Source organism: Argiope bruennichi, chromosome 8, assembly GCF_947563725.1.
Source record: "Argiope bruennichi chromosome 8, qqArgBrue1.1, whole genome shotgun sequence".
In the NCBI taxonomy this organism is placed as follows: domain Eukaryota; kingdom Metazoa; phylum Arthropoda; class Arachnida; order Araneae; family Araneidae; genus Argiope; species Argiope bruennichi.
In genome coordinates this window covers 45,223,483-45,243,785 of record NC_079158.1, presented here as the reverse complement: position 1 = coordinate 45,243,785, position 20,303 = coordinate 45,223,483, and the positions used below count along the sequence as shown (strand labels likewise).

At 24.3% G+C, this 20,303-nt stretch overlaps 1 protein-coding gene across 6 annotated transcripts in view; it reads right to left on the bottom strand.

The window, feature by feature from the left end:
* Positions 1 to 13,035: 13,035 nt before the first annotated feature.
* Positions 13,036 to 20,303, bottom strand: part of LOC129981182 (uncharacterized) — a 100,247-nt gene continuing 92,979 nt past the window's right edge. For 3 of the 6 annotated variants that reach the window (XM_056091908.1, XM_056091907.1, XM_056091906.1), the window contains exons 2-6: positions 19,482 to 19,598; positions 18,738 to 18,791; positions 15,838 to 17,229; positions 14,423 to 14,512; positions 13,036 to 13,843 (exon numbers count right to left, since the gene is read on the bottom strand). In XM_056091908.1, the coding sequence (XP_055947883.1) occupies positions 13,502 to 13,843; positions 14,423 to 14,512; positions 15,838 to 17,229; positions 18,738 to 18,767 (1,854 nt within the window). In that variant the 5' untranslated portion in view covers positions 18,768 to 18,791; positions 19,482 to 19,598 and the 3' untranslated portion in view covers positions 13,036 to 13,501. The remainder of the gene's footprint in view (positions 13,844 to 14,422; positions 14,513 to 15,837; positions 17,230 to 18,737; positions 18,792 to 19,481; positions 19,599 to 20,303) is intronic. The other 3 variants (XM_056091912.1, XM_056091910.1, XM_056091909.1) reach the window with 1 other exon arrangement.

Here is a 20,303-nt window from a genome sequence, read left to right as displayed (position 1 = left end):
GATTCAAAATTTGTGGGCAAAATTAGGAAAATCAGTTCAAAAACACAATATTAAAGACAAGGGACACTTAAAAAGAGTATTACAAGAAGAATGGTCGAAAATATCCGGCGAAACAACTCAAATTCTAGTCAACTCAATGCCACACCGTTTACAAGCTATTCTAAATGCAAAAGGATATGCAACAAAATATTAATTTCTCTTTTTCTCTTTTTGTTTACAGATTTTGTTAGATGTATACTCAATTTTGCAACTTTGGAATTTGTAACTTTGACATAAAAATTACTGTAATAAAAATATTATTGATTCCTCTGTTTGTTTTTTAGCCCAATATTTTTGTTAATGTATATTTTGTCGTTGTTATAAATATTAGCCATAAATAGGAATGTTAAGATCAAAAAGAATAAAATTAAAGAAGAAAGAGTATAGTGTATGCTCAATTTTGGGAGCCACTGTATGTAAATAGTCATCAATCATAAAATCTGTAAGGTACAATAAACTTGTGTTGAAAAGAAAAGTGGCATCAATTTTGTTATGGCACTCGACACTGATCAAATACATGCTCAAGCAAATCTATAGATATTTAAAACAGCAATATGAACTATCGACTCAGCTATTCAAATAAAATCTCTTTTTGAATCTATGAATAATAAAAAAAATCTATTTTGTTGAATTCGGGTATCATAAAATGACCAATGAAATAAAAACGAAATTTTTTTTCAGAAGCAAACATAGTTTTGCCAATTTCGCCGAGGTATTAAGTTTTACTATCGGTAAATTTTCGGCAAATATTTTGAAAAAATATTGAATTGCAAAATAAAACTTCTCGGCTTTTTTAATATTGTAATTATATTTATCTAAACGTTGTTGGCAAGTAGATTGAAATAATATTCTCTTTTTTAGAATCCCATATATATAATTTTTGAACTATTTTGCTTCACAGAGAGGTGATACACAATAAATGGGAAAAGGACATAGGATTATATAGTTTGTTGGGTGTTTCTTTTTGCCAATCGTTATCGACAATTTTCATTTTCTTTTTTATTTCTATTATTCTATTTTAATTTGGAACTTGTATTATATTTCTATACAGTATTAGATAAAGAATAGATTATTACCTCCCCCATCTTTATCGACCTAAATGAAATCAAACAACCTGTTGCAAGCACAAAAATATAGAGCATCCTCATATTTAAAAACAAACAATAAGTTCGCTACAATGCCTCCAAACTTTGAGGATTGTTGATAAAAATTTGTGTTTTGAGGTGTCGCATTTCCTTCACTGATGAAATTCCTTTCTGGTATTTTAAATATGTAATACTGTAATAATCCTAAAATATTATCTTGGGATTTTAATAGATCTGTATTCGAGGGTCAGTAATTAACAGGGGAGGGCTTGAGTTGGAAAATTGAGTTCCAGGTGAGATTTTGTATGATGGTAATATACTTTTAGGATTCCCTTCTTTAAAATTTTAAAGTGCAATAGCCGACCAATTCTGGGAAAACGACCTTTGAACATGGCTTATATACTGGTAATTTGCAGCATTAGTTTACTGCACTGACATTTTATAAATACTTTTAATTACTCTGTATTATACATACATACATATTCATTGTCCTAATTCTTGAATTAGAATTTGATTTTTAAACGAAAAATATAAATTTATATATAGTTTATATATAAAAATTATTTAAAATAAATTAACAATTTGCACAAAATATATTACTAATTTTGATATTATTTATCTTGATTTTATATGTCACTCAATTTCAATTTAATGTGTTATTATTTTTTAAAGCAAAATTACGTTCATCCGCTTGATATTTGCATTACAAATATAATTTAATTTTTTTAACTCTAAAATATTTATAAATTAACTTTAAAGATGATAAATAATTTGAATAATTATTTTAAAACATTCAAAATTTTTAACTTATTTGAATAAAGTCAAAGCTTTTGTTCTAACTCAACGAAATCGCATTTATATTGAAAATACGGAACGAAGCTGATGATCTATTAAATATATCAGAAAACGTTCTCTACTTTAAAATCGAAAATAAATAGAAAACAAGTGTTAAATTATTGAATGCATTGACAGATGGTTTCAAAAATTTTAATAATATGATACGATTGGCTTGGCACTCTACCCAACTTTTTGATATTTTTTTGATATTTGATATTTTTTTAAAATGTAAATGAAACATGTTTTCTAATAGATTAACGTTACTTTTATGAAAAATCATTAATTATCAACTGTACAAGATATTTAAATGTGTTTTGTTTCGAATGATTCTATGATAAATACCATTTTGGTTCTTTTATGTCATTAAAAATAATAAATTTAAAAAAGTAGTGAATAAAAAATTTTCTTACGATGTTAGTAGTTATAATTTAAGTTGTATTTGTAATTATTTTTCTTCTTAAAAATTAAACTATAATTAAAACATTAAGTGAATGAATATTTATTTTTGATTGAAAAAAGACTAATATATTAATTGAAATTATCTGTAAGTTCTTAATTTAATTATTTTTATAATACTTTTAAGTAACACCTCAATTATTTATAATTATTTTCTTTTTAAGAATTAAATTATAATTCGAGTATTAGAAGGAAAACTTTAATTTTTGGATACAAAAGTGTAAAATATATCAACTGAAACTAACGATGAACTGATAATTTAATTTAAATTATTTTAAAGATTTAAAAAACGCATCTAAATTTATAATTACTTTTCGTTTAAAAATTAAATTACGGTTAATCAGGAATTAAATTAGGAGAATATATATATATATATATATAAATGAAAAATGTATTGACTGAAACTATCTATAAAATGTTAATTTGAAATGTTTGTGAGAGAAAAAAAAATAATAATAAAGCCCAGTATGGAATCCGGTCTCCTGTCTCGAAAATAAAAAAATTGGAGCTCTGCCGACTGTAGTGTCAGAAAAATTATTTTCAAGGCTTCAAATTAACAGTACTCAAATTTTGTGGGTCATTTTTCTTTTGTTATTGAAATTTTGATGAAGCTTTGAAATTTTAATGAATGAATATTTTAAGCGTATACTGCCAACATACAAAATCTTAATTTTCCAACCTGTGCCTTCTTCTAGGAAGATTGAATAAGAGACATTTTGAAAAATTCTTACTTTAACTCTGAAACATCATAAGACACGTTCTCTTTTCATAATTTAAGAAATAAAAAAACATTAAAAAAAAACAACCTGAAAGCTGCTATCTAAACCGAAACTAATTTTGCCTAATATTGTAGTAAATTAACACTACGCTTGCTTTTAAAAATTAACTGTAACTGTCGAAAGAAAGGGAACATTGCTTTTTGTTTTGAATTTCAAATGTTGTGTTTCATATTCTTTGTTTATTTTGAATTTTTCTGCCTTAAATTGATAATTTGATGATTTTAAAATGATGAAGATTGATCTAAATAATGTTTTAGAAGAAATAAATTTATGGAAAACAGTATGAATTTACTTTTATATATAAATGAATATACTTTTTTAGAAGCATTAATTAAACCTTTTTCCGAGCACACTTCCGATAAAAAGATTAGATTTATTGAATAAACATTTCAAATATTGAACATATATATTTCAACATTTCAAATAACATTTATCGATTGTGTGACCTTACTCCTCGTGTATACTGCTGCATTATGACTAGTTCCTGGGAATCGTCATCAATTTATAATGATTGGGGAAAACAAATAGTTTTATTTTTCGCTCTTTTGAGATTTTTTTATAAGCTCCGTAATATATATATTTTTTTGAAGTTATAGTATTTCATTGAAAAATTAGCTTTACTATGAGCATTATTTTTGGTGGTGAAAAAGGTTTTAAAGTAAGGGATGCAGAAGCTTTTCATCTTCATTAGGATGCTTTATTCCATCTATTAAAATTTCAGTTAATTTCTATTGTATTTATTGAATTTTAATGAAAAAATGTAAATAAATTTAATTATTTATTTTTAATTATTTTATAATGCTACTTCTCTTTATTGCAAAAAATTAAAAATTGATTTTATTTTTAAAATGAGAAATAAATTTAAATAAAAAAAAAGAAATTAGTTTTGAAGTTGAAAAAGGAAAAGTTATTTTTATATAAATTTGTTAAGGGTATCCAATTTTATCTGCTGAATTTTCTAAAAGATTATCTGTTTGTGAAAAATAAAGTCATTATTTGAAATAATGAATTTATGTATTTGATAAATATTCCATTGTTTCTCGGAACGAGTTTTATTGATATTAATACTATTTGTTTTGTTTTTGGTAATAGTGATTTTGTCACTATTACCAAAGCTGGGTAAGCATATGCAGTGAAATTAAGAGATGCTGTATTTAAATGAATATTCCATATTATATATGAACCATAATTTTAATTTATTACTATAAATTATATCAAATTTGTGAATTATCAGAATTTAAGATAGACTTTTTTCTATCAATTTTTAAAGGTGTTTTAATATATGCTATTTATAGTTTTGTTATTAGTTTTAATTGATGTCATTTATTAGAATTTCTTTCTCAAATTAACATATACCCAGAAGGTAATGATATTAGGTTGATTGCTGATCGATTCATATTTCTCTGCATAATTTTCATAAACAACAGTTAAGAGAAATTAATTTTCTAAAATATTAATTCAGAAATTTAAACATATTTTCTTCTGTGTATTTAAATCTTCAAAGAAAATCAGATTTTCTAATGATATTACATGTATCAAATATTTAAGGAAACGTTCATAAGTATTGAATTTAATGCATTATGTTAATGTATTTTTTTGAAGTGGCATTTTTTGTATACATATTATACTTGGTGTACTTTAGTACACCTAAATACTTTAACACTTGGTTTCATTTTAATATATATAATTAGAATTTTAAATTGGTTTTTAAATGTATACTATGATTTTGGTTTGTTTAAAAAGTTAATTAATATTTATAGAAGTTTCATAGAAATTTAGTCATTGGAGAACAATTTATCATTAATTGGATGAAATTATGCAATTGGGAACCAATCATCATCTTTTGGATTTCAGTTATATAGTTTAAAATTCAGCATTGGAAAGTGTATGCAATTTTCATTGCAGAATTGAATGAAGTGTTGCATTTTGCACGACTAATTTACTTATAATGTAATATTTATAATTAGAAAAGTGTAATTTTTTCTATATTTTTTTATATTGTTTTGTGAAACCAGCTATATTTCAGTATGAAACTTTGAAATTAATATCCTTTGCTTTCTGTTTCTAATTATTTGCATTAGTTTTATATACTTCTATAAAAATTTTATGGTAATTGAAAAGTTATTGGTTTAAAAATGGTTGATAGTATTGAGGCAATGGCTTTAAAAAAATGAATGACAAATTTTTATGTTGCTAGTAAATTTATAATCTATCAAATATTTTTTTTTTTTTTTCATATTAGGAAACTGTTTAAAACTAATAATTATTTCTTTTTACTGAAATTGTATAGCTTCTGAGACGAAAGGATGAAGAAGTGGAAGCATTGCAACAACAATTCAATAATATTTTGCAGCAGAATAAACTGTTGAAAGATACTAATACTTCACTTTTACATGGTAAAAAAAGGGAGAGGAACATCAACATTGTTATTTATATCATTTCTTGTTGCATTCATTGTCTTTAAGACTTAAAAATTTAATTTCAGAAATCAGTCAATTAAACAATGCTGTTTCATCCCTGCACATCTCAATCTCAAGGTTACAAAACAGTGAAAGTATGTATAATTTTTGTATTTTTCTTCTGAGTTGTTTCTGTTATAGATTTGAAATAGTTCAAAATAATTATAGCTTATTGCATTTAATAGAAACTTTTTAAAAATAATAAGTTAATTTTGCTGTTTTTAGTTACAATGCGGAATTGAAATACAGTTTAGTTTACTGTTTTTGGTAGGGGGGGGGGTAGAAAAGAATTCATATCATTAAATAAATTTTTATCTGTCAGTTAATATTTTTATCTGTCAGTAATTCTAAAAATTTATTTTTAAATTGAATAATTTGTGTATGGATCTTTCATTTATGAACTATGAGTATTAAAAAGTAATACTTTCCTGAAATTTGCTCCAATATAGAAAAAGCATGCTTTTGCATATTAATATTTTTTTTCCCATCCTGTCCAATTGATAGATGAGAACAGTTACATACATAAAAATGGAAGGCTGAATTAGATTTTGACTTATATTTTGATTGTTACAGTTAAAGGTTTGAAATAAAAATTAGTACAAAATTTATAACAAATTTTGGTTTTGAGTAGAAGGTAAATATCTATTTATAAAATTATCAGATTTTTCATTTATTTATCTCAAAATGCTTTATATTTATATTGTTAAAATTTTAACATGCAAAAATTGTTTGATTCTGAATATTTGGTTTAAACTCATTTCATTATGTTGATAAATCCATTTTAGTCTATTTTGAAAGAATCTACTTTAAAAATTTTCTAGGAAATATGAGCTTCTGTAATAAAATTGAATGTTATTATAATATATTGAATAAATTTTTTAAAAAATTGTCATATAGAGGAAGTAGAAAACTGATGTCACACTGAATTCAATGAATTCTTTCTTTCTTTTCTTTTCTTTTTTGTATATGGTATACAGAGATTTATTATTTTAAACTGAAATATTTGACATTTTTTTATAGTGGAAAGGAAGACTTTACTTTCTGAAAAACGAAACTTAAAAAGTTGCTTGGATGAAAATGAGAAGGTATATTTTTTACAAAACTTTATATATTCTTTATTTAGATTACTATCATTTGTGTGGATTATTATCAGTGTATTATTATTTTTTGTTTGTCATCAAAATTTCAAAAATTTAATTTGTTTTCCTCATAGTTTTAAATTGTTTTATTTACTTTTGATTAATAATATTTTTACTTTTTGAGCATTCAAAGTTCTGTGATAGTGATTTTAGAAAAATTCTCCTTGTAATTTAATATTAGCTGCCACATGTTACTCAAAATTTTTTTGCGTAATTAAGGTAAATTGTTTGAAGCTGAGGTTACATTGACCAAAACTTAGAAATCGTGTTATTTATCGTTTTTATTTAGAGTTATTTAATTAAGTTAGCTTCTCAATTAGCTTGATTTAAAATTATTTAATTCTTTATTTAAAGTTATTAGAGATTGAATATATAGTTTCTATCTGGAGTATGCTGCTTTGTATTTATAAGTTGTTTTATATATTCATAAGCTTAAGTATAATTTTCCAACACTTCTGTAAAAGTAAATCAAAGCTATAAGCAGGCATATGAAACTGAACAATTTTTAATTTGAAATGAAGTTGTTGGTTTTTTTCTTTCTCTAAGAGTTTTGAAAAGTTTTAATAGACAATGTGTGATTTTATTTAGAAGGGCATAACTTTTGCTAAGCATTTTTTTTATTGGATTTCACTCATTTATACACAATCAATCAAAGATTGGTGAAGATAAAGAAATCAGTATTTAATATTAATCTGATATAAAAATCAGTATTAGTTTATCCCATAATTATAAATTTATTATGCAAATTTAACCATAATGCTATTTTTATATTAAATTGAGATTGAAAGTACATAATTTATTATCTTAAAATCATTTTCTTTCATGTTTTAATTTCATAATTTGTTATCTTTATGTTACTTTTAATATTTTTTGTATTATATTTTCTGAGAAACAAACAAGCAGACTTTTAAATAACATTTTAATAACTTACTTTCAGGCTCAGCAGAGAGAAATTGAAAAACTGAAGAATGAGATTGAGCTAATGCAATCATCACATAAAGAAGATATAAAACAAGAATTACAACAAGCAGAATTCAGAGGTACTAATTGTTAGGATTGAATTCGTTATATGTTAAATATTGGAATGATTTATTATTATTATAATTTGTTTCATTATTAATTTGTTAAATGTTAAAATATTCATAATAGTTCATGGAGATTAATAATTTATTAGTATTGAATATTTTTTGTAAAGAAAAAATTTATTTCATATATTGTTTATTAAAATTGTTGCTGTAAACACTATAAAAACAGAATAATTTAGAGGCTTTAGAAAACAGTATATGACAATGAGGAGAGGCATAAATTCTTAAATGGTATAGGAAGGAAACTTCGAAATCAAGTGCTAAGCATTGTTATCACCAATTTAGCTTTTATTATTCTATGGACAATATTTCCACTTTTTGAATTAGTCTCATAATAAATTAATTTTTGGTATCATAAGTTGCTGAATAATTGTTATTTTATTAGTTTATAAAATCAGATTTATTGTTTATTGAAATAAGAAAAAGAATTAAAAAAAATTATCTTAAAAAATGAATATTTTTATAAAATATTTGTTTATGGAAATGGACTATTGTAGCTTCAGTTGTTTGTCGTAAATATAAAGTATTGTGATATTAAAAAGAAATATCGTAGAGTAAAAAAGAAGCACAAGAAGAAAAATATAGAAAATATATAAATGAACCACATTAAGAATATGATAATCTAGTTGCTTATGCAATAAAACATTGAAATTAGAATTTTTTTTAATTGCAAGCTTTTTTGTATTATATGTGTGTGTGGAATAAAGTTAAAATTAGTTAAACTAGCTATTTTTCTGAATTTTATAAAATATATTTGGAACATATCTCTTCAAAATTTAATCTATTCTTTAAAAAAATTTCCAGTTTGAAAAAAAAAAAAATTCTTTGTTATTTTTAATATAAAATTTCTTCTGCCATACAAGAACTTGAAAATAAATAGATAAAATATTAACTGATGACAAATAAAAATATATACAATTAAAAAGGAAATTTTGACAAGTTTTTAATGAGATGCTTTTATTCAAAAAAACATATTTTAACTATATCTGTACATAACAACTATCTGATTAATAAAAGCATTTTATTCTTTTTGTAACCTCCAAAATTGTTCATGGCAATTCCTAGTTTAAGATTATTCAATCTCAAATATTTATAGTTTTCTTTAATCAGATAATTATTTCCTGTTGAATAATATTTTAGTTCAAACCCAGATGCAATAACAGTAAGCAGTAGTTAAGATATGGAACAGCTACATTAACCAGAATTTTTAATTATGTGAATTGGTGTATAAATTTGTTCTTATTTCATCATATTCTCTGTGAAATATTAATGATTTCCGTTTCTTATTACCATCATCTTTTGTTATGCATTAAAGATTTGAGCAATATTACATATGTTATCTTTATATTCATATTTCTTCATATTACCTATATATATACACAAACACAATATGTTCTGCAATTGTTTTCATCATATTCTCTATGTATCTAAATAATAATGTAAAGTCCATTATGTGCTAAAGTTTTAAAATTCCGTATCATAGTTTCATGTCTAAATATATATATTTTTTTGAAGATGATTCTTTGCTAAATGTAATTTTTTACTGACTGTTATGCTTGTCCTGCTTTTTATTTTTCATGTCAGTAGGTTCTAATTTTTAAGGTATTAAAGAAAATTTCTTCTAGTGGAACATCTCTCAAGAATTAACTCTCTTCATATCTCTAATTTTAATGGATTTTATAAAAAGAAAAAATATATTTTTTGAATTTTTGATTAGCTACTAAAATGAGTGATTTGATCTTCCCTATGCCTATTATTATTTATTTAGTCATTTCTCTTTTCAATATATAGTATAGTTTTGTTATTCAGCAGATGTTAAAAATTAAATTTTTCTTTATAAGAAAAATAATACAAAAAAACCTCTGAAAGAAATCCTGTTCAGAGATAATTTGTGTTTTTAGCTATTAATAATGTTTGGCTTATTTGTGTTTTCATTTGTAAAATCGTTCAAATTAAAATGTTTTTTTAAATAATTTTTTTTAATTAGCTCAATCAACACTTGAAAGTTTTATGAACAAACTAAGAGAAAAAGAAAATCAAATACTGATATTGGAAAATGAGATCACTAGGTTAAAAAGTGAAAAAAATCAAGAAATATTCAAAATTCAAATGGAGGTAAGAGATATAAAATTAGCTCTCTGTATTTTTTTGTACTGTTTTATTTACAAAAATATGTTTTTACTTACATTTTGTTTTAAAATATATTTTCAATCAATATTATTTATTAATAATATATTTATTATGTATGTACAATTAACATAGCAAAACTCACATAACTAAACATTTTTTAATTTAAATTCATTAATAATTTAAATTCTTCTTTTGTTTCTTATATTATCTATTATTATAGTGTTAGAATATCAACTGTATTTCGAATATGTTTCAATGAAATTGAGAAAAAAATTAAAAACTGTAAATAGAATTTTTTTTTTATCTTCGTGAATGTTTTTTAAAAATTAATTGCTGATTACTTCTTTTTCAGATCGTATTACCTCATTATATATAGTATGTTCAATAAATTTTTGCACTCTAAATTTTACCAATTACCAATTTTTTTTATTGTAAAAACTTAATAATAATCCTAAGTTGAACAAATCAAAATGGAATGAAAAAATGAATTTCAGATTCTCTCTTGAGTATTTCATAAAATACTAAGCAAGAAGCAATAGTATAAATGAGTAGCACATGGTGAGACACATTAGCTAATTAGGACATTGCATGAATGATCTCAAAAAAAAAAAAAAAAAAAAAAGACTAAAAGATCACCGTAAAATGCAATTAATTCACAAGATATAATAATAGTTTTAAAAGGACTTGTAATTTTTGGAAAGAAATTTATGAAAGGACAGATTAAACTATGTTCAACTAATTTAAAACACTTACAAATACGTTTTATGAATTTATGATTCACAAATTTTTATTTTGAAAGAGGTTCTATAATTCTATTTGTATAATTCTTTTGAAAGAGGTTCTATAATTTAATTTTGCAATTAATATATTATCCATAGTACAGTTTACATAGTTATTAATAATTATCTAATTAAAAATGAATTAAATATTTCTGTTTACATATTTAAAGGCCAATCTAAATATAAAGTGGCTCACACATAGAAATCTTTTTGTTATTTATGAATATGTAAATAATTAGTCAATAATAAAATGTGGGAATACCCATTTATAATAAAGATGCACAAATATTTAAGAATACATGATTTATAAGCTTTAGACCAAGTTGAGCAATTCAGATAATTTAAAATAATTTTAATACAGTTTGATTTAATGGCACATGGGCCAATTTCGTATTATTAGCAGAAAGGCATTGCTATGTAGGGAGTGAACAAGTTAAAATCATGAAGTGATCTCAAAATGATTCTTGGAAGTTGGTGTGAAGTATAGCAGGAAGTATAACCCCTTAGTAGATCATAAATGTTTGCAGTATGGGAAAAAAAATCAGAAATTTATGAAAAATTTGATAAACAAAGGAAAATTTTAAAATATAATAGAATTTTAAATAAAATAAGCTTTTATTTGTCTATAAATATTCGAATTTCGGCTGTCTTTGAACAGCGGGCTTGTCCATGGCAAGTGCCATAAGTAACCACAACAATATTCGAATTTTATTGGGTGTTATGCATTTATTATCAGAAGTTGCATAATTTCTCATTGATTTCAAAAAAGAAACTGTGATTGTTGGGGACACAGTATATACATATATATGATATTCCTTGTATTTTGTTCAAAGAAGTAAACAGCTGTAACCTTAAATTGTATATAAAGAACAATTATATATATAATTTGTAGAATTTTTTTTTCACTAAATAAAAATTTCTTGTTCAGAGAATTTATTTAAATTCTATACCATTTAAATATATCAAGAATTCTCATTGCCAATTTAACCTCAAACAATCCTGTCTATAAAAAAATATTTTCAAGATAATATAATGTTTATATTTGATAAACAAAAGGTTTTATAATTTTAAATAAATATATTTTGTTCATAATTAAGATGAACATTGTAATGAAACTAGAATTACAACAATTTGATGCTTTTAAAGTTTTGTGTTTCAAGTATATTATCATTAAAATCATTTTTGTTGATACTTTTGTTGTTTGACATTAAACTGATATTATAGCATCACTAACAAAATATTTTTTTAGTAATTAAGTTCTATTTGGTTTTTTCTTTCATTTCTTTATTTTATATTTAATTTATATTTTCTGATATCTTTCCTAAGTGTGAAGAAAAAGTAAACAAATTGAAAAATCGGTTCTCAAAACACAAAGGAATAAATTTTCTTCAAGATGGTTTAAAGAAAGATGAAATATTTAGACAGGTAAATAATATCTATGATAAAATTTTGAATAAGAGATATCCAATTAATATTTTTTTCAGTATCATTTTAATATATTTTTAATATTGAGTAAAATTTTAAGGTTTATTTATCCTCAGTATTATAAAATTAGTTAATTTTTGAGAACAATATGAAAATCTTTTCAAAAGTCCATGAAATAATTTAACATTAAAATTGAGAAATCTTATGAAATAAAGTTCAATTTTCTAGAAATAGATATTTATAATTTTACAGATTTGCATATTATGATTAATGTTTATTGTATATGACTTTTAATTATGAATATCAAATTATTTTAACAACTTTATTACATCTTATAATATATTTGAACTATTTTTAATTATACTCAATTTTATACAAAGCAAAAACTGTTTATATGGTTTTTGTTTCATTTGTTTTAATAATTAGGATAATTTTTAGTTGAAACATAATCTTGTTCTTTTATTAGAAATATATCAAAATAGAAAAGGAATCTAAAGAAGAAATTTCAAAGCTTAATAATGAAATCAAAGATCTGAAATCACAAATAGAAACTTTAAAACATACTAATGTAAATATTAACTCATTAAATGGTGCAGCAGAATGTGAAAATGAATGGCAGAGTATCTTTACAAAAAATTCAAATCAGCATTCTAAACGACTTAAAAGTGATGACAGAAATGAAGCTGAACCTTCATTTAATATAAATAAAATAAATACAAATCATTCAAATCTGATTAAACCAACCAAAAAGAAATTATTTAATCTTGATTCCAACTATTTTAGCAAGTAGTACTTGATATTAAATAAATATAAAAAAACATAATCAATAAAATCTAGAAACTTTATTTCAATTTTAAAATATATAATACATAGTGGTATTATTTTCCTATTATTAAAAAAAATGAGAAAAGGTGAAATATTTTGCATTTCATTGTACACTAAATTTAGTAATGAAGAGAACTTTGAGTTTAAAAAGTCAGACCTATGTGCTGAGCTACGACAAGTAGAAGCTGAAAAATATATACAGAATGATATAAATGTACAACATGAGAGAGGTAAAAAAGAAAATGCTAATTTCTTAACTAGATATACAAGCCAGTTGCATAATTTTTTAGAAGTGAATTTTCCGATTTCTTTTAAAAGGACTGAGACGGAACATATAATAAGGAAAAAGGTATTGAGTATATTTATCCTTTTTGTTGTTATAAATGCATTCATATGCATGTTATTAGAGACTGTCTGCATTCACTAGCTGAAAGTATTGCATACCTTCATGTCATTCCTAATGTCAAACTGCCACAGGTGATGGTTCCTTTTTTTCATACTCATCAATATACCATTGCTGATTAATGTGTATAAACTTGACTAGTAACTTGTACAAAGTATCATGAGATTTTGCTTCAACATAAATAGCAACAAAAAAGGCCACAAAGAACAGCACTCCACAAACAAGATTTCCTATTTCAGACTGAGTTAGTTCTTGATGCAAGTCCACCTTGGTCCCTTTGTCTTGTTTAAAAAACATTATTGTCAATGATGCACATGTAATCATTAATAACACTGAAAAAATAAACACTAAATGGAGAATTTTATCTTTTCTGGAGCACTGTGGGAATTGCCAGTGTCGAATCTGTTGAAGAAAAATAAATATATATAAAATAAATCTAAATTATAGATACATATATGAAATTTACAAATTTCATCGATTATTTGTATTTATCACATATTATAAGATTAAGAAACATTTAAATGCTTATTTTAAAGTTATAAACAAAAATGTTCTTTTTATTAATATTATATATAAGTTAATACCATATTTTATATTAATTATTTTGAAGTATAGAATTACTGGCTGTAATGAAAAATATATCAATAAAAAGGCTTGGGTATTGTCTGTTATTCTCTGTATTGTCTTTAATTTATGAATTTTTAAAAATAATCCACACTTTTCTTTCTCCGGCTTTGATAATCTGTTGTTACATTGATTGCAGGAATGCAGGAGATGTTTATAAATCCAATGTAATTTGAGATTCAAAGGTTGTATCACCATGAATTAATTTTAGCTTATTAATCTTAAAAAAAAAAAAAAAAAATTGGTGCATGTAATGCATTATATAATACTTAAGCAGTCACAAATTCCTATTTTACACTGATTTATTTTCAAATAATTTTTTAATGAGCTCTAATTTGATTGATAAAATGCACCTACCTTAAATTTTTTGTGCCAATGATATTGATATTGACAAAGTTCACAGCTGGCAGGCCTCCTTCCTCTCTTATGACATACTTCAAGCCACCTCTAAGAGGAGTGGAAAGAAAATTAGAATTTGCTAACACTTATAAACAAACTTCTCTAAATTATTTTATGTTTTGAAACACATAACTAAAATAATAATCTATTTCGTGGGACAATGATAAAATAAAGGCATTAAATTTATAACAGATTAATATAAGCTACATTAATTAGTAATTTTTCATATTGACTAGATATAAAATAGTAGCACATTTGTGATATATTCATTATTTATAATAATTAAATAGATATGAAAATGCATTTGTACTCAAATATTTTTATCAATAATTTACAGAAAATATTAGTCAGCATATTAAAAATGGAGGAACAAAAAAATTCATGCTTGCACAAATTTAATTACTTTTATTTAAACAAATAAAATTTGGAAATATTACTATGAAAACTATTTATAAGACTTTCTATGTTTATGCAATATAAATGAATTTTATTTTATTTTGAAGTGCAAATAATAATAATTAAGTAAGACAGCTTTTTTTATGATGATTTCAGCTTTCATATTTATTTTTGGCACTGTAAAAGGTATTAATAAATACAGATAGTTTTTTACATCATATGCATAAAAATAATGACACAAAGTTAACTTTTTTAGTAAAATGTATATTATCTAATGCAACTGCTTAATTTTTGAAATGCGTTACTTTGATGAAATGTTACAGTAGTATACATTTTAAACCTTTCATATCATATATAGATATTTAAAAATGGACGATTTATGCTTGTATTCATTTATGAATTTTTAGATTGAAAAACAAATTACAGACACTAGCTTTAATTGGGCCTCTAATAGATTTGAAAGATAGAAGTCTTAATGTGTATTGTAATAAACAGATGTTTTATAATTTTATTTCTGTCATATTCAGTTCATTTTCACCAAAACATTTGCATAAAATGTGTAATTGATATGCAAAATAAATTAATTATTGTGAATGTTAATTGAGAATGCTATTTGTCATAAATTATTATTGGGTAACAATCATATCTGATTGTAAGCATTAATCCAAATGTGAAACAAGAATATTAAAATCACATATTTCTTAAGTTGCTAATCGTGATAAATAGCTGTAATTATAAGACCATTTATAACTATGTACATCTGAATAAAAATATGAAAAACAGATTTACTTCTGGGAAAAAAAAAATTACGAAAGTCACATATAGTAATTGAAAGAATCACTCATCATTAGTAATTAATCTAATTCTCTTAGCAACAGAACAGACATTTTTCTGATTGCATATCATTCAGCAGGTAATGTAAGATGTATATTAGTTTAAGAAAAACAATATATTGAAATAATTAAATATATAATTACCATTAAACAGCCACAATGTATATATTGCATTGTTCCTGAACATCGACAAGGTGAAATGAGTGGATCATTTTCTCTTGCTGTCATATGGCAGATCTTGCATATGGGCGAGCCATTATCACCATAGCTGCTCGCAATACTCAACTGTGCTGCTGATGGTGATATAGGAAGGACTTTGCCAAGAGACATTACTGGCAGTTCAAATGGATCATCAATAGTCTTTCCACTAGCATCGTTTATTGTCGGTACCTCAATTGGTTCAGGCACCATAGGTTCTTGTACATCTTCTGCCTCACTAGAAGATTCTGATTCGAAAACAGCAAAATTTATGGTAGGAGTCAGGCTGTAACTCCTACTTCTGAATTCATTATCTCCAGTATTTGCACCTATTTCCCAGTTAATACTACAAGGACGTTGTAATCCACTAGGTCCAGCAATTGGATCACCATTATTTGCATACACTGGTTTCAAATAAGAGTTACATTCATTGATGTGCGTTTCTAAGATATTTGTACTGTGACCTTGAACATAATTGTAACTGACTGGAGACACACCTCGTTTGCATGCAGATGAGAGTCGACTACTAAAAGTATCCGGTTCACTATCGGCACTTTTACATTTCTGATTAAGCAACCACTTTTTCTTGTGTTTAGTTTCATAGTTGTGTTCATTTAAACTTGCTACAGGATGTTCATCAAAATTATTAATTGTACTTTCAAAGTAACTTGGGCAAGCCACAGCAACATGGTATGGCGTTTGAATATACGATACTGGTTCTTGAGTTGTAGTTCGTGCTCGGTACTTATGATACAATGGAAAATTATCACAGTTGGATGCTTTCTCTCTCCGGTCCATGGCTGAACAGGGATATGGATCACAAGCATTAAAGTGGTTAGGATTGAGAATAGTTTGGCCTAGTTCCTCCCCTGGCAATATATTTGGATGCCACTGATCTTGAGGACTGCAGTACATGCCACATGCTTCTTTTAGCAGCATTGGTGACTGTTCTGTATCCTCATCATCTGAGTCCTGAGACTCCAAGAACTCTTGTGGGCTTTCTTGGACATTGGGCATGAAAGACATGCCTTCATATTGTTCTGAATCACATGGTGGATTATCGTTGTTTGGAAGGAAACCATATGTATCACAGGAGCTGCTGCATTTGGGAGGTTGCATATTGACCACAGCAGTTGTTGAAAATTTCCTTACTTGTGAGCTGCAGGAGATTTCTTGATTCTGAGTGACAGGGTTGGAGATCTGAGGATTGGATATTACGCTTGTGCTTTGAGGGCAGCCTTGACTAGAGATTGAGGCAGTTGTTCTTTCATCGAGGCCATCATGAGAAGTTGTTCTGGATGGTTTATTCATTCCACCTGATTTGTGCTTGCACATAGTCTGTAAAATAATAAGTACAAATTAATAAATTAATTACAATATTAAATTTTTTCACAATATGAAATACTGGAATAATAAGAGTGCTTCTTGTCATTAAAAATACTTGGTACTTATTGTTGTTTCTGAAGATTAGAAAAAAATTTCCCTGTACTTGATCTTCCAATTATTATGCTGCCAATGACATACAGAAAAAAAAATTTCTTGATCTTTTTGCAAGAAAAGAAAATAGCTGAAATTGAATGCTCCTGCTTATTCAACTAGCATATCAAAGACTTTTCTTTATTAATGAAACAGAATGAGTTGCAAAAAAGATATTGATAAATCTGACAATTTTAAAAATTAGATAGCAAAATTTTTAAAAAGAAACAGAAAAAACTGTTTGCACAGTTAAGAAAATTAGTAGATTTTTAATATCCAACATTTGTTTTCTTATGATCTTAACTTTCAAGGAATTAATGTTTTAATGAAATGACTGTAATGTTTTTTTTTTTTTTAAATACAGCCAACTGTAGTTTAATAAAGCAGTTTTAGATATGTAGTAAAAATGCTACAGAAATATTTTTCATAAAAAAATTTGCAAAGAAAGAAAAAAAACTTAACTTCAAAGTTAGTAAAAAACATTCAGCAATAATTGGTGATATTCTATGCACATAAAATTAGAGAACAGAGAATTTCATTACAACACATAGTTCTTTAATCTAAACTACTACATTGGTTGGTTTTTATTTCAAAATACTTATAAAGTGCTTAGTTTTTAAGATGAAATTTAAATACTTTCCCTCATATACATAGGATATATTAGTTTTAGAGTGTTTTTAAAATGTTTTATCATCTCTCTTTCTTGAATATTTACATTAAAGAGAAAAAAAAGGAATGATAAATCAAGTGTTAATATTAATGTAATAAAATCAATTCATTATGAATTTTTTTCTAGTGTAACATTTCAATAATTAAAAATATGAGGATACAATTTAAATACAAAAAAAAATCATTTACAAGAAAAGTAATAATTAAAATATGAAATAGTGAACATATTACATAATTAAGAGGCAAAACAAACATATATGACATGCACAAATATCATTTTCAAATCTAGTGTGTAAATTAATATAATGAGGATTATTTTAATCATTACTAAGAATTTGAATAAAAGCAATGATGATTATGAAAAACAAGAAATGAATGCATATGCATATTTGTATATCTCCAGCAAATGCAAAGTTAAAAACAGAATAAAAAGGAATGATTTTGATATGTTATCTTGCTTTTAAAGAGACATTTTAATTTTTGAAATTATTATTACTCTTAAAATATTAAAGATTGCTAAACAAGATTGATAATTAAGATTTTTACAATTATAAATGAAATGTTTCTGTATTTAATCATCAAAAGAAAGAAAATAACAAACAAAAAAGTCCCCTTCATTCCCATATTTGCACTAGAATTATCAAGCATACAACTTTCAATCAACTTTGTTAATGTAATATTTTACATTAAAAACAAGTTACCTTATTTATTCCATGCAGTAAGAGATGCATATAAAATTTGAAGTATTGAAGAATCTATATTAAAAAAAGGTAACTGTAATTTTTTAACAAATATTTTAAGATCTTATTTTAACCATTTTTAATTCACATATTTTTTTTTATACCAAAAACTTTCATAATCATGTACTTAAAAAAGGAATTAAATAAATGTAACACAAACATATTAATAAATTTTAAACATTCATATATTTTTCATTTATTTCATTACTTGCTCTTAAAAGTAATCACATTTTATAAAGTTTTTGATGTAGTAGTTTAATAGTAAATATATTCTTCACAGTGGCTTAAAAAGCTGAAGGTTTTTTCTCCTCTTCTATTCTTTTGTAAATCACAATAACAATAATTCATGTAACAAAAACTATCATGTTGAGCAATCATAAATAAATACGATTAAATTTTCAGTAAAGGTATTCTAACCAATGGGAATTCCAGTTTGACATCAAAGAAAAGATTAAGCAATATATCATTATGTCATCATTTAATAATTAATATTATAAATATAATCCAAAAATATTTAAAAGTAACTAAAATATTATGCTCAAAATTTAAATACCAGTAATCAAGATTATGTGTAATGAAACTATACATTTAAAACAATAATAATTTGATTTCATTCAATTTTTTCTTCTTAATTGATCAATTATAGCTTACTATAGATTATTCACTAATTTTTTTCATCAACAAAAGTAAAAGAAAGATACTTACAGATTTAATCAGTTTTTGGAACTACAGGTCACAAATCAGGCCAAACTGAATGTCATGTAACAAAGTTAAAAGTCATATGAATCTGCATACAGTTTTTGACAACATTCATAGCTGGATCTGTAAAATAAAAATTCATTATTCACAATTTAATACAAAATCTATGATATTTTAAAAAATATGCTTTTCAGCCAAAAAAATATCCTTATTATTAATCATTATTTTATTCAGAAAATTAATAATGCTATTATTTACAATGAAAAATACTTAGAAAGTAATTTTTTTATACAAAATAAAAATATTATAAAATAACTAAAATAGTTTTTTAAAAAAAGAAAGAAAAGCAGATTTTTTACACATGAAAGAGCAATAAACATTTGAAAAATCAAATACACCATATCATATAATTTGCAAAAATCTAGTTGCTTCTCTCTTTCTTTTTTTTTAAGTAATAAACATACATATTCCATCCAATATCTTAAAACTTCCCAATATTTCTTTCAAAGAAATTATAAAGTAATCATTTAATCTATTGCAAAGATGACAAATATATATTTTAGATGATTGACAGATACTGCATATTATATTTATAAAATTATAAGAATAATTTTTTAAATTTAATTCACAATACTTATTTTCAATTATATTCATGATAAAAATACCTATTGTTATATAAAATTTAAATGTCAGGACAAAAGGGGGAAAATTTAATTTTGATGATAGCAGAGATTTAATAGAAAAATATTTAAGTATACAAAATATCTAGGAAAAACAATGAAATTGCATTTATTTACAATTTGATGAGCAAAATAGTCCAAATCTAAA